Source organism: Trichechus manatus, unplaced genomic scaffold (assembly GCF_000243295.1).
Source record: "Trichechus manatus latirostris isolate Lorelei unplaced genomic scaffold, TriManLat1.0 scaffold00063, whole genome shotgun sequence".
Taxonomy (NCBI): domain Eukaryota; kingdom Metazoa; phylum Chordata; class Mammalia; order Sirenia; family Trichechidae; genus Trichechus; species Trichechus manatus.
The window spans coordinates 8,844,318-8,858,793 of record NW_004443999.1 but is presented as its reverse complement, the minus strand read 5'-3'; the positions used below and the strand labels follow the sequence as shown (position 1 = coordinate 8,858,793).

Sequence of the window (14,476 nt, the reverse complement as noted above, 5' to 3'; positions counted from 1 at the left end):
GTCTAAAACTTTACCTTTAAATTGGGTTTGGTCTGAAATTCCAGGTTTAAGAGCCCATTTTCTGACCTCACCTTACCTTTTTTTTGGAGTGAAACATTTAGTATCTTCTCTAGGTTCCAAAAAGCAAGTTAAAGGAACTAACTGCAAGACCAAAAATGCCTTGAGAACAGGCATGCAGCTGTGAACAAAGATCTCCGAAGAACGAGTTATTTTGTGGGGATAGGAGACAGATCTGCCAGTTGTCAGTTTCTTTCTCTTTTTTTAATTAAAAAACAAAAACAACAAAAAACGAAACAAAACAAAAAACAGATCTGAGATACAACTCATATACCATAAAAATCCGCCCATTCAAAGTGTACAATTTGATGGCTTCTAGTACATTCAGAGTCGTGCAACCACTGCTACAATTTAAGAATATTTTTCAAACCCCAAAAAGGTATTAGTCTGTAGTTTTCTTTTCTTGTGCTGTCTTTATTTGCTTTTGGTATCAGGGTAATACTGGTCTTATAGAATGAGTTGCGGAATGTTCTCCTATTTTTGGGAAAAATTTGTGAAGGACTGGCTTATTTCCTTCTTTAAATGCTTGGTAGACTTCAGAAGTAAAGGCATCTAGGCCTGGGGTTTTCTTTGTGGTACATTTTAAAATTACCAATTCAACTTTTTTACTTGTTATTACCAGTTGCCTTTTTAATCTGCTTTTAAGGTAGAATCAAAGGTTACAGGAATATTGTTTCCTAAGGTCAGTAAAGTTCAAGAAGAAAATACATGCTACCAAGGAAGACACTTTCAGTGTTTGGAAGTTTCAAATAAGCAGCTACCACAATTATCCAATTATACCTTGATTCTTAAGCTTTGCTGCCCAAATTTAACACAGACAAGCATTTCACCTGTAGTTTCTACTTAGCAAGATGACCTTATGAACCAAAAATTTCAGCCTGGACTACGTAAGATTTACATTTAAACCTCTTAACTGACACTTGCAGCAGAGTCCTGTAAATGCAAATGAAAATTTGTACATTCTTCGAGATAATATACAGATATGCATACCAACTGTATATATATATATATATATTTTAAAATCTATCTACAAAAATAATGTTGTTGGGTGCTGTTGAGTCGATTCCGACTCATAGTGACTCTATGTGACAGAGCAGAACTGCCCCATAGGGTTTTCTTGGCTGTAATCTTTACGGAAACAGATCGCCAGGTCTTTCTCCCATGGAGCTGCTGGGTAGGTTCAAACCACCAACCTTTCGGTTAGTAGCCAAGGACTTCACCACTGCACCACTAGGGCTCCTTACAAAAATAATACCTGTCATCGAATCTGTCAGGGAGGCAGTGTGTGTAGTGAATAAACGCTGGAATGGAAATCTGGAGGCCTCAATTCTGGTGCTCGCTCCACCTTAGACAAGATGCTTCAATTTGTTACTTCCACTGATACAATTAGGTTAAGTCTGATGATCATCAAGGTTCATTCTGGTTCTAAAACTACAATGGTTCTAAAAATACAATGACTTATTCTACAATAACGTCATTCCCATTGCTCTTACTTCCGAGTGGTCAAATTGAAAATATTTTTGGTATATAACACATAAACATACCCACACCCACATAATTCATTCTTACAGAACAAATCAACCAATTAAAAAAAACTTATCTTTTAAGAAGAGGAGGAAGTCTGTGGCTAAAAATACAATTCCCAGATCTCAAAGTGGATGGTCCTGAGCTTGTTATGAAACTGTTGTTATTAATTTTCTTTCTATCTGTATACTTGTTCCTTTTTCACAATGCCCCATTTTATGTAAGCTGTGTTGCATATGAGGCATCTGGTCTAACTATGCTAACTTTCAAAAACAAGGAGGTCACTTTTCAGAAATTCTGAGCCTGTCAGAGAAACTGAATGGTATTTCATCAGTTGTCTCTACAGGGACGTTACTTCTACCAAAATGGGATGAATAATGGTGGGTATAACTTGAAATAAATGGGTCTGGAGTCCGGCTGCAATGACAACTATCCGATGGCAGAGCATGACTTGAATTACCAGCATGTGAGTGGTAAACATCATGGAATGAATCTTGAGAAGAATGATAGTGTCCGGCTGCCCCTGAGGTGGACGCAGGGTTCTGGTAAGGGCCATTTGACATAAGACAAGTTTGAAAGGACGTCTTCCTTCCTAAGCCTCGATGAATGTCTAATTTAGCAATGAGAGGCTTCCCAACATTCACCTCCTGCTTTTCCTCTACAGTCTCTTCCAATCCTGAATACTGATATGATAAACATACTGTGAAGACTAGATGTTCCTGAAAAAAGAAAGAAATGTGGTTTGTTATTTTTATCAACAAAGTATGCTGCTGTTGTTAGGTGTTGTCGAGTCAATTTTGACTTACAGGAACGCCGTATGACAGAGTAGAACTGTCCCACAGAGTTTTCTAGGCTGTAATCTTTATGGAAGCAGATCGCCAAGTCTTTCCCCCACAGAGTGCTTAACTGTTGCTCTACCAGGGCTCCTTAGTGAAAGTAGATCAACCTTAAAATATCACTCATCAAAAATAAAACAAAATAATATAACAACAAAAAACCCACTAGCATCCCCTTTCCCAGTTTGCAAATCCTCAAGGCATCCTTTCTGCCTTCCCTGAGCTAAGAAAGGCCAGCTATAATTATCTTTTTCTCTCATCCAATAGTAATTCTTAAGAGTTCAGCAGAATTCTAGTTTACCACTGAAAGTAGGCAAAAATCAGAGAGATCTTAAAATTACATTCCTGATGAACAGCAAAAAGGTATTTTCCAAGTAGTGGGGGCTTGGGAAACTTACCCTTCCCCATGTTTGGAGATGGGGAATTATCCTGTAAAGAAAAAATAACGCGGGCTTTATACCTAGGTCAAAAGCTTACGCTCTTTAAAAAATATGATGAAATAATCTGCAACCATAGGTAGAGAAATATAACTGAATCAGATAGTGGGCTAACTTTCTTTCAGATAGTGGGAGAATTAAAACAGATTAGCTATGAACACAGTGACAGCAGGTTTACGCTTGTTGTCCCTGTGTAATTGTCAATGGTGCCTCATTTCATTCCCTGAGCGTTTCTGTTTGGCTGATGAATTATATGGTCATGCAGCTATGAATAAATTAAAAATTCAAGCTTGGCAAGGATATGCTTTCATAAGAAAGCTCAACTATGTACAGGTAGTTTCTCATTCGTAAGACAACTAGAAATAAAAAAAAGATTAAAATAATAAGTTCCAATTCTAATTTGCTATATGTTTTGTGGAAAGTCACAGCACTAGGAAATGATTACTTGAAAATGCTAAGACATTTAAAAATAGAATATGCCCTCTGTCCCTAACTTTTCAACAATGTGGAGGATAATTACATCTACTCTCACACAAATAGCCTCAGGCCACTGTCAGGGACAGAATAAAATATGAAAGCGTCCCTGATAAGACCTAATGTAGATTTCTCATCTCTCTTTCAAGTTAATCCCCAATGAAGCAGCACATTTATGGACTAATACAAGGGTCACAGGCCAAAATGAGTTTTCACTTTCATAAAGTTTTCCATTAGTAATCGTAAGGAGGGAAAGTAATCACCTTTAATTTCTGCAGTGAGCTGAGTCTGGTATAGAGGCAATGCTTGGGAAGATCCTTTGAGACTAAGTAGCTGCCAGTTTCTTCAGGAGTCCCCTTATTGGCATATTTTGGATCAATGTCTAAGTCCTGTGAAAATCAGTGCAAGTTAATAATGAAACCAATGAAAGTCAACAACAGTCTATGGCACAAAACCTCTTCACAAGCATCCCTCTCATGAACTTTGGCTTGAGTGGGTTAACTCCTTACCTAGGACTAAAGAAACAATGAAAATAACATTCTATAGTTATACTTTATTATCAATTTTGTTCTTAACTGGCAAATACCACACTGACACTTAATTACAAATAGATGTAATGGGAGTGTACCACATCTCTGAGGACTTGCAAATTCAGCACTAATACACTTAAAAAGTACAGTTACCTCTGAAAGGACAGCTTACTTTCAGACTATTCCTAGAAACGCTTCTGAACCTGCTCAAGTTTCCTTTTAAGTAGAGAGCCCCATTAGCATTTTACTCCTGAATTATCTCCCTCTTTATTCATCACTTCTGGGAAGGGGACAAGGGATTTACAGATTAGAGCATTTAAGAAGAATAATGGACAAGCTAAAGCCAGCCCTAGCCTCCTTCTTCTTCCGGAAGTCAGTCCACTGGCAAAGGTTCCGCTCCTGCAGAGAGAAGCCCACAGGTTCCGCCTCCGCCCAACACACAGGGAGGCCAATCCACAGCTTGCTGCCCAGATTTGTGGACAAACTTGACTAATCCTAGGGTTCAGGGCCAGACCGTTGGCTCCCACACTAAGCAGTGTCTCCCATGAAGCTTTGACCAGTAATAAAAGCGAAATTTGGTTTTGGTTTCTCTTACTCCTTCCTTGTTTGTTTTTCAATTTGTTATACCTCTACAGGGAAGACGGGTACTATTTTTGGATTCTTGAGATCCACATAAAAATTATATTTAGATGCTTGGAAAGAACAGAACTAGATTTCTACTCTTCCAATATACTACTATAAGTTAATGAGACTCACACACTGCGATAATGTATATTGGAAACAATGGTTTTTGAAAGGAAATTATTTTTTAAATTTTATTACACTTTATGTGAAAGTTTACAGCACAAATCGCTCATTTAAAAATTTATACATAAACTGTTTTGTGACATTGGCTGCAATCCCTGCAATGTGTCAGCACTCTTCCCCATTCTACCCTAGGCTCCTTGTGTCCATTGTCCAGTTTTCCTGTCCCCTCCCGCCTTCTCGTCTTTGCTTTTGGGCAGGTGTTGCCATTTGGTCTTGTACATGTGATTGAACTAAAAAGCAGCAGCACATTCCTCACATGTGTTATTGTTTGCTTCACAGGCCTGTCTAATTTTTGGCTGAAAGGTGAACTTTGGGAGTGGCTTCAGTTCTAAATAAGGCTAATACTACTGTAATAACATATTGGAAACAATGATTTTTAAAAAGAAATTCTTCTTGATATTTGTATAGTGCATTTCTTCACATTTGATATTCTATTTAGAGTCAGAGAAATTAATGGCATTTTTCCTAAATGAACTCTGTACATTAATTTCACAAGCTTAAGGTATTTTTGGCAATTAATTTTTAAATATTACAACCGTTGTGACTAAAATACAAGTGTGTGTGTATTTCTGCTATATCTACCATCAACTTTAATTTTTTAAAAATTCAGTCATTAAAAAGTGAGGATATATCATTGTATTTTAAACAAAAGAAAAAAGGAGAGACTTACAAGTGGAAAATCGGTAACGTAGGCATCACACATTATTATTTCAGGTGGTTTATGGACTATACTTGTATAGATTATCATGACATTGGAAAACTCAGCTGCAAATCCTAATTGAATCTGAACACCACATTGAAACTTAAGACACATGCTTTCTGGAAGTTCTAAAAGAAAAGAATAAGAACAACTTAATTATTTGAAGAGAGCTTGGTAAGTTTTCTGGTGATTGTTGTCGGTGTTTGCCGTCAAGTTGATTCCGACTCATAGCGACCCTACAGGACAGAGTACAACTGCCCCACGGGGTTTTCTAGGCTGTAATCTTTACAGGAGCAGATTCCCTGGCCTTTTCTCCCATGGAGCTGCTGGTTGGTCGAACCGCCTACCTTTCAGATAGCAGCCGAATGCTTAACCACTGCACCACCAGGGCTCTTTTCTGATGACTAACAACAAATATTCTTTATGGGACAGAATATGGTTAGAGTTTTTTTTGTTTTTTGTGCAAAAACATCACATAACCAAAATTATACTATTTAAAAACACCCACACACAATTAAAAAAGGAAGGAAAAAGAAAAGTCCATTATTCTGCTGGTTCCCCAAAAATAAAACCAAACCTTTCATTGACTATTACAGTTCTTGCCCATCTGCATACATAATTTTTACAGCAGTAATCACAGGTATAAATACAACTGTAGATATATTTACACTGTTGCCTCAATCTTGACAATACTTTTAAATAAATCATAATGTCACCGTGCAACAACACCATAGTTTATTACCTTTAACCATTCTGCCACTCTTGAATACTGATGATATTTCTGGGTTTTGTTTTCATCATAGCCAATATCTCATATATACTTAATTCTTTAGGATTGTTGGATATAGCTATTTTACAGTTCTCCACATACAGGATGAACTGTTTTCAATTTACATGAAATATAAATATACTAGTTTCATACTAATACTAAACACTGGGCATTAATTAAAATTTTTTTGTCTATTTAATGGATCAAAGAAAAAATACACTATCATGGTTTTTAATTTTCTTTTCTCTAATTACTATTAAAATTTGCCATTTTCTGTATTTGTTTCTTAATTACTAATATATTTCCAACTGTTTGGATTATTGAAGCTGCTTGTTTATTGAGGGGGTCTTAAAGTTTTCTCTTACTATTTTACATTAGCTCTTTATTATAAAGAAATTACCCACTCATCAAATTTACTATAAATACTTACTATCTGCCATTTTAGTTTTTTAATAAAAGTTTTGTTTACTGTTGATCTTTACCACTGAGGTTTTGTTACTGTTTTTGTTTAGAGCTTTTTCTAAAGAAAAGAGATTCAATTTAATTTACTTATCCGATTACTTGGATTGTCAAGATAGTGTATTTATGGCATTTTACATTTTAACTTGCCGTAATATTCTTTATGGGACAGAATACGGTTAGAGCTTTTTCTTTTGCTCAAAAACTTAACACCCATGCAGAATTAAAAAAAAAGTGGAATAAAAAGCCCAGTTAATTTACCAAAAACGTATCTTAGAGAACAAAGACTATTAATAAAAGAAACATATTTCATAGAGTTAAACAAATATAATAATTTTCAATTATCCATAATAAGAAATTCACAGTATATACTTGGAACTCACAGAAAATCCAAAGTGTTTATTTCATTAAAAAATTTAAACTTACTTTTTCACTGAATCACATACAACTGTCAGAAGGTAATAAAGTTACAAATACGATCTTCACCACATCTTCTCTTCCTGCTCAGCCATCCCTCTGGATCCGAGTGTCAGAGAGACAATGTCCAGGAGTATTTCCTGGCCTATATTACTTGCTGAGCACCATGCTCGTCTCCTTACAGGAGTAATCTCACTCTACCTCAAGAACCGTATGAAGTAGGTACTATATTTTATCCCCATTTTAGAGATAACATGTTTACCAAGTGGTAGAGACAGGATCAGGACAGAGGCCTGTCTAATTTTCGATACAGCACACTCCAAGAAGTCACAAGATAAGAGAATCTAAGGGACTGCTTACTGGACACAGTGAAAATTAACACATTTTAAAAACAGGAGAATTAAAAAATGATCATATTTTAATTTTACCAATGGTGAAAATGATGGGTTAAATAATTTAATATCCCCAACATCAAATAAATCAGTGTAATATCTATAATTGAAACACTCATTTAGTCTTGGGTTTATCTGTTAGACCAAAATATTTCCACTACAAAATTGGCAGGAAAGCTGTTTATACAGGAGAAAAAGTTTTTATGATTTAACGTATGTATATCATAGAAAAAAATCTCACAAAACACAGAATTCACCATACCATGTGCCTTGGCCCACTGTAGATTCCTCACCAGCGATTCTGCGGAACACGCTGTTCCCTGTATTGGATCAGTAAGTGCTCTCTTTTCAGATAAACTACTTCGAATCTCTAGAGCCTGCTTGCCTTTGGTGAGGTAACATTTACCCATATCTAAAAGAGAAGAAGTAGATATTACTTTTAAGGCTACCAATCCTTTAGTGGTTTAACTATCTAGGCTAAGACTTCTCTACGAGTCAGGCTGTATCCTCCATATCATTCTTTCACTCAGTAAATATTTACTGAGTACCTACTGTGTGCCAGGCACAGTTCTAGGTGCTGGGGATACAGCACTGAGCAAACAGATAAAAATATGGGACCACCTCACTTCTAAAGGCCCTTTTCTAACGTTTTACCTTCTAGAAGTCAATTAATGAATCTCTAATGTTTTAATCCTTGAAATTCACAAAGAACTAAAAATATATTTCTTTACTGAAAGAGCCCACCACCACCAACCATTGCCGTTGAGTAGATTCCAACTCATAGCGACCCTAAAGGACACAGTAGAACTGCCCCATAAGGTTTCCAAGGAGTGGCTGGTGGATTCAAACTATTGACTTTTTGGTTAGCAGTGATAGCTCATTGTAGCTCTTAACCACTGTGCCACCAGGGCTCCACTGAAAGAGTAGTCACGATAATTTTATGTCCACACTGTTTAGAAACACATTCAGTTACAAACCAAATGGTTACATATCAATGAAAAGAATTAAAATATTATATACTGACTTTTTTACATCTCAATTAGCATGGAATTATAATTCAGAACTTGAATGTACCTTAGAGAACACCACTGAGTACTTTTCAAACTTATTTTGCAGCAGAATCTTTATCAAATGAAATGTAAGATCGATTTTTATATTATTATGTATTAAAATGTTAAAATACATACTGAGTAAATTTAAAAAATACTGAAAAGTACAGAAAGCTATCATTGATGCCTATGAAGCCAATTCTAAGATTAAAATTATTTCAGTATTTTGCCAAATTTACTCGAGACAGCTTCATTAAAAAAAAAGAAAAGGAAATAATGTGTTAAAGCCACCTGTATACACAGCTAAAGCCCATCACTATCACTACCATCCCCCAGCACTGGAGGTGACTGTTATCCAGTGTAGTGTATATACTCTCACATGTATTTTTATTTTTACCCAGGAGTAAACTGGTTGCTGCTGAGTTGATTCCGACTCATACTGACCCTACAGGACAGAGCAGAACTGCCCCATAGGGTTTCCAGGGCTGTAAATTTTTACAAAAGCAGACTGACACATCTTTCTACTGCAGAGCAGCTGAGCGCCTAACCACTGCGCCACCAGGGCTCCTTATACCCATGTGTAGATATTCCTAAACAGTATGTGCCAAAGTTTTAGGTTTCAAATTTAACAATAGTGTTATATGCATGGTTTTGTAATGTGCTATTTTCATTCAACACCTTTTAGAGACTGACGCAGACTGACACAGAGCGACTTACATTTCTGTATCAAGTTCTTTTGTATGAATAAATTACAATTTATAATCTTACTTCTCTATGACAAACACTGTTGCAATGGATTTCCTTGTACATGTCATCTTATGAGAATTTTAGGTATTAGCTAATTTATTCTCCAAACTGATTGTACTAATTTATACCAGTAGCAATGTTCATATCTATTGTTCCTGTTTCCCTAGTTTGAGGCTAACCTTTGGCAAAAACTACTAAAGTCAGATAACAGTAATCAACTACTATTTTGCAATAGTATGTTAAGATTTATATAATCCTGATTAAGGCTGTCTTGATCAGTATAGAAATTCAGAATCTTGGGTTACAGCTCAACAGCTATAGCCTTATAACAGCAACCAATTTGTTTTATATTTTGTTTCATTTGCATGCAGTTGGAATTGGTAAGGTGGTTTTTTCCAACTGCTTGGCTTATGATCTCAGAATACTTTTTTAATGCAAAGAGAAAAGGGAAGAGTGGGAAATTGTTTCAAAGTTGGATGAACTACAAACAATTTCTTAAGAAATACTTTCACTCTTAACTACAAAAAAGAAAAAAAAGTCAGATATAAAACACCCCAATCTGAAAATAAGTGCTAAATTTAACTGTATTGTATTACCATAATATTGTTCAAGTTTTAGTTATCTTGTACAATTAGTTGGCCATTACCCATGATGGGAATGTGTTTGGCATTGGAATTGAGTGAGTTACATGTATACTGTATTATTCCTTGCCTGGGCTATTTCAATTAAGTGGACATGGAAGGTCTGAAAAAGATCTGTGAAAAGCAAAACCTTCCTAAGAAGTTTAAATCCACAGGACATTTAACTCACAGTACACACTGGGATGATGTTCGTTGCCATGACAACTTGGTATATACCGTATCTTGGTGAGCACGGTGCTTTTTTTTAAGTTTTAAAACAGTTAAAATAGATTTTAAAATATGACATTAGAATAAAACATTTTTAGAGCCTCTGAAGCACCTTCATAGATCTCAGTTTGAAAATAACTGACAGAGTCCAAAGGTTTTACATTTTTCTTAGGCAGCAGAACCTTTTCTCCAAATGAGCTCTTAAATAGAAGCCCAATATGTAAGAGAGATAAAAAGCACAGTTCTGGTTGAAGCAGGAGGGTGAGAGGAAGCCCACAGCCATTGCTATCTATGTCAAAATGGGAAAGTGGTTACGTCAAGTGATCTAGCTCAGATAACTACACTGGGAGAAACATGAAACTAAGCAAATGTGACTAACAGCTGTTAGTGAGACTCTCAGGCATCTTATACTCAAACTGCCATCTCTGCAACATCCATGAAACTCCATTTTCTAGTGGTGCTAGTTTGCGAAACTGTTGCCTTCTTTTGGATATGGCTTATAAAATGGAAATTCAAAAAATATATTGCAATCTACTGATGCAGTAAGTACTTACTCAGCACCTGACAGGAGTATAACATTATACCAGGCAGACAGTGAAGCAAATGGAAAGAAACGGAAGACATGGTTGTAGACCTCAATGATCATGTAGAATTTTAAAACCACTGGCTTAAGTTTATCAAACTGGGGGCGGTGGGGAGGCAGGGAAGAACACAGCTTTCTCCACCAGCGCCTCAAAATTTCCACGGTTTTCTCTTATCTCTGGAAAGACTGCTCACTGGGCAACTTTTCTGCAAACAAGTACACTGGGCAGCACCAAGGCACTGTGCATAGAAACAAAGACAAGAGTGCTGAGGAGTAAACTTTGTTTATTTCACAACTGTGCTGGGGTCAGCCCTGGTGTCTAAGCAATGCTGCACAGATGGCTTGTGGCCAAATCCATAGGGAATGAAGAAAGCAATTAAGCAGCAGAAGTGTTGCTGACATGACACAAAAAATTGGTTTTATAAAATAAATACTAATTCCAAACCTACAAACTAACAGTAGGGATAAAATAATTACCAAACCGGGCACTCAAAGTAGTTTTCTTTCCCTCACTTTCTTCTTTTTGACTAGTTTTCTCTATTTTTTGTTTTACCTTCTGCAACTTCATCCAGTAACACAGTAATTTTCTTGTCTTCTAATAACCTATCTTTTAAAAATTTCATGAAGATCCCATTTGCCAATCCAGAATGCTGGATTTCAAAAGCTTCTGCTCCTTGACACCTAAAAAAAAAAGCAAAAGAAATTTTTAAAAAAGCTAACAGTTGCCACGTGACAAGAACAGGAGCTTCCATAAACACTGATGAGTCGCATTGCTTCTTCTACCTCTGGCATGACACCCCTAATGAGAGAGTTAATCTTTAAGCAGGAACAAAATGCTTTGGTGCTTTAGTGGTATGAAGATATCAAGGTAGTATGAGATAAGATCAAGTACTTAAAATTTTTCTACAGTATCAACGAGGCAAATTTATGCCTGTTGTTGCTAGCTGCTGTCAAGTTGATTCCGACTCATGGCAACCCCATGTCGATGGATATTTCTAGGCCTCGTAATCTACCATAAAAAGAAGTCTTCAAAGAATAAAGGAATCTCCAACATAAACAAAGTTTCTTACGTGGCATATCCAAACACAATATTGGCAGTGACTTTCAGTGCATCCAAGATTGGAATGGTATCATCATAGTCATTTCTAGTGGGAAAAAAACGGGGAAGGAAAGACACAAATATGAAAAATTAAATAAGAATTCTTAGAAGAGCATAAATGATAATACAATGAAAACATAATCCAGTATACTGCTCTAGTATGTATAATTAAAACATAGTAAAAATTCTCTACTCAGTTAAACACTATTGAGACAGAAGACAGTCATATCTTTTCTCTATAGCTTTAAAACTAGAGTTGTATTTGAACTCTGGCATTGAATTCTGATGGGTAAATGCTGAGCAAGCAAGATATAGTAATCCTGAGAAGCCACTATGGAATAATCATTGGTTCTACTCCTTAGTAACATGATGGCAGACAACTGGGATACAAACCTTCAAATACCTGCTTCACCTAAGCTTTTTGTATGTGCAAGACCAGAATCGACTAGAGTGACAAAGGCTCCAACTCTTTGTTCTGTGAATTCTACAAGGAGTAAGTGCAGTAAGTATTATAGACATCTAAAGGCATTTTGAAGAGTTAAATCCTTTTCTAGTATGAGTAAATACCCATATCCTTTAGTTTTCTACTTCTGTCTACAGCAAATAGGAAAAAAGTTAAAATAATATACAAAGAGAAAATACATTTTCCTCTAGTTTTCTTCCTAATCAGTTTTAATCTATAATTTAAAATTCACAAACTTAAGTAGTTCTTAGTTATTTCACAGGTTTGCCTTAGATTTAATTCTTAAAGGTTGACATTTAACTACCTGTAACACACTGTTTAATAAAGATTAGAAATTTTACCTTTTCCTACACATATCTAACAAGAACACATTGAGTCCAGTTTCTTTTTCTTGCATCAATTTCAGTATATTTTGCACACAGAGGCAATTTTCAGATCTATACGGATTTGGAGCATCAACAGGGACCATAAAGCTGTTTCCAAAGTTTTCATAACCATGTCCTGCGTAATATAACAATCCTGAAAATAAAAAAAGGATACATATTAACTCTAAATTGCACTCAGAACATATATGTAAGCACACGTATGATAAAAAACATGATTTTCAAGTTGCTATAAGGCCATTTAAGAAATACCCAATTGTAAATGCAGTCAATGTTAATTTGCATTTAAAAATTATTTCGGCAACAGTCAATTTAAGTACTGCATTTTAAACCAACATCAAGATGTTGAAGTATATTTTAATCATAAAAGTAATACATTTGTAATCAATAGTATAATATGGAATGCAATTTTATCTCATGATGTGTAAGAAAGAAGCTGGCTAGGACTTCTTGGCGGACTCATCTCTTTCCTCCATGAGACTAGGAGTCCCTGTACTCCTGGCACAGAGAAGGAGCTCGGTAACTATTTAATGGATGGACAAATAAACACAGTTCACATGAGTAACAACTGCAATATCAAGTGTAACAAACTTCATAGACATTTCCATACAGTATTAGTTGCTAGGTGCCGTTGATTCCGACTCATAGGGACCCTATGTATAACAGAACAAAACACTGCCCAGTCCTGCGCCATCCCCACAATCGTCCCTATGTTTGAGCCCAACATTGCAGCCACTGTGTCAATCCATCTCGTCGAGGGTCTTCCTCTTTTTTGCTGACCTTACCAACCATGATGTCCTTCTCCAGGGACTGGTCCCTCCTGATAACATGTCCAAAGTATGTGAGATGAAGTCTCACCATCCTCGCTACCAAGAGGCACTCTGGCTGTACTTCCTCCAAGACAGACTTGTTTTTCTGGCAATCCATGGTATATTCAATATTCTTCACCAACAACATAATTCAAAGACATCAATTCTTCTTCGATCTTCCTTATTCACTGTCCAGCTTTCACATGCATACGAGGTGATTGAAAATATCATGGCTTGGGTCAGGCACACCTTAGTCCTTAAAGTGACTTCTTTGCTTTCCAACACTTCAAAAAGGTCTTGTGCAGCACATCTGCCCTATGCAATACGTGTTTGATTTCTTGACTGCTGCTTCCATGGGTGTTGATTGTGGATCCAAGTAAAGCGAAATCTTCGACAACTTCAATATTTTCTCTGTTTATCGTGATGTAATCTCTAGAGCCCGCTAATTTTGATCTCTCGATGTTCTGGATATAATGACTTCTTTTACGGTACTCCAAGTTTAATAGTAAAAGGCATTTAGATAGAGAAAACAAAAGCTAATCTATTGCAGTTATATCCTAAATTCCTAGCAGAGAATGTGGCTTTGGGCACTAAAGAAAACTTAGTTCACTTGGTCCCAGAAGGCAGGATGCATGCCTTCTATTTCTCCTGAACTTTATTAAAATGAGAAAAATGTTTCTTTCATTATAATATTTCAGGTGAAATGACAAAATGGACACGACCAGTGTATTCAGGGTGGGTTTATTCTGGACCTCAAGTGTGCACTGAATATTATCATGCAGGCAATGAGGGAAATGAAGAAGAAATGGAAGACGAAGCTGCTATCCTCTAGGCGCTTGTACGCCAGTTGGAGACTGGAGCATGCTCCTTTTAAATAATGGAAGTCGGCACATAATTAAATGTCATACATTATGTTATCAGGACAACCATGTATGAAATGAGTACAGTACAGACAGGAATATGTGCCTTGGGAGAAAGGGCAGAAATGTGTAAAGGCAGCAAGATAATAAGGTTTTACGTTAGAGGTGGGGAGAAGAGATGCAAACACAGCTTGGGTCTGAGAACAACAGCAAACAGCAAGGAGATGAGCCTG

At 36.3% G+C, this 14,476-nt stretch overlaps 1 protein-coding gene across 2 annotated transcripts in view; it reads right to left on the bottom strand.

Moving 5' to 3' along the window:
• Positions 1 to 1,670: 1,670 nt before the first annotated feature.
• Positions 1,671 to 14,476, bottom strand: part of MALT1 (MALT1 paracaspase) — a 62,110-nt gene continuing 49,304 nt past the window's right edge. The window contains exons 10-17 of one of the 2 annotated variants that reach the window (XM_023733995.1): positions 12,533 to 12,710; positions 11,700 to 11,774; positions 11,183 to 11,310; positions 7,665 to 7,814; positions 5,336 to 5,493; positions 3,592 to 3,717; positions 2,816 to 2,846; positions 2,068 to 2,300 (exon numbers count right to left, since the gene is read on the bottom strand). In XM_023733995.1, coding sequence (XP_023589763.1) covers positions 2,197 to 2,300; positions 2,816 to 2,846; positions 3,592 to 3,717; positions 5,336 to 5,493; positions 7,665 to 7,814; positions 11,183 to 11,310; positions 11,700 to 11,774; positions 12,533 to 12,710 — 950 coding nt within the window. In that variant the 3' untranslated portion in view covers positions 2,068 to 2,196. Of the gene's footprint in view, positions 2,301 to 2,815; positions 2,847 to 3,591; positions 3,718 to 5,335; positions 5,494 to 7,664; positions 7,815 to 11,182; positions 11,311 to 11,699; positions 11,775 to 12,532; positions 12,711 to 14,476 lie in introns of both variants that reach the window. The other variant, XM_004379267.3, reaches the window with a different exon arrangement.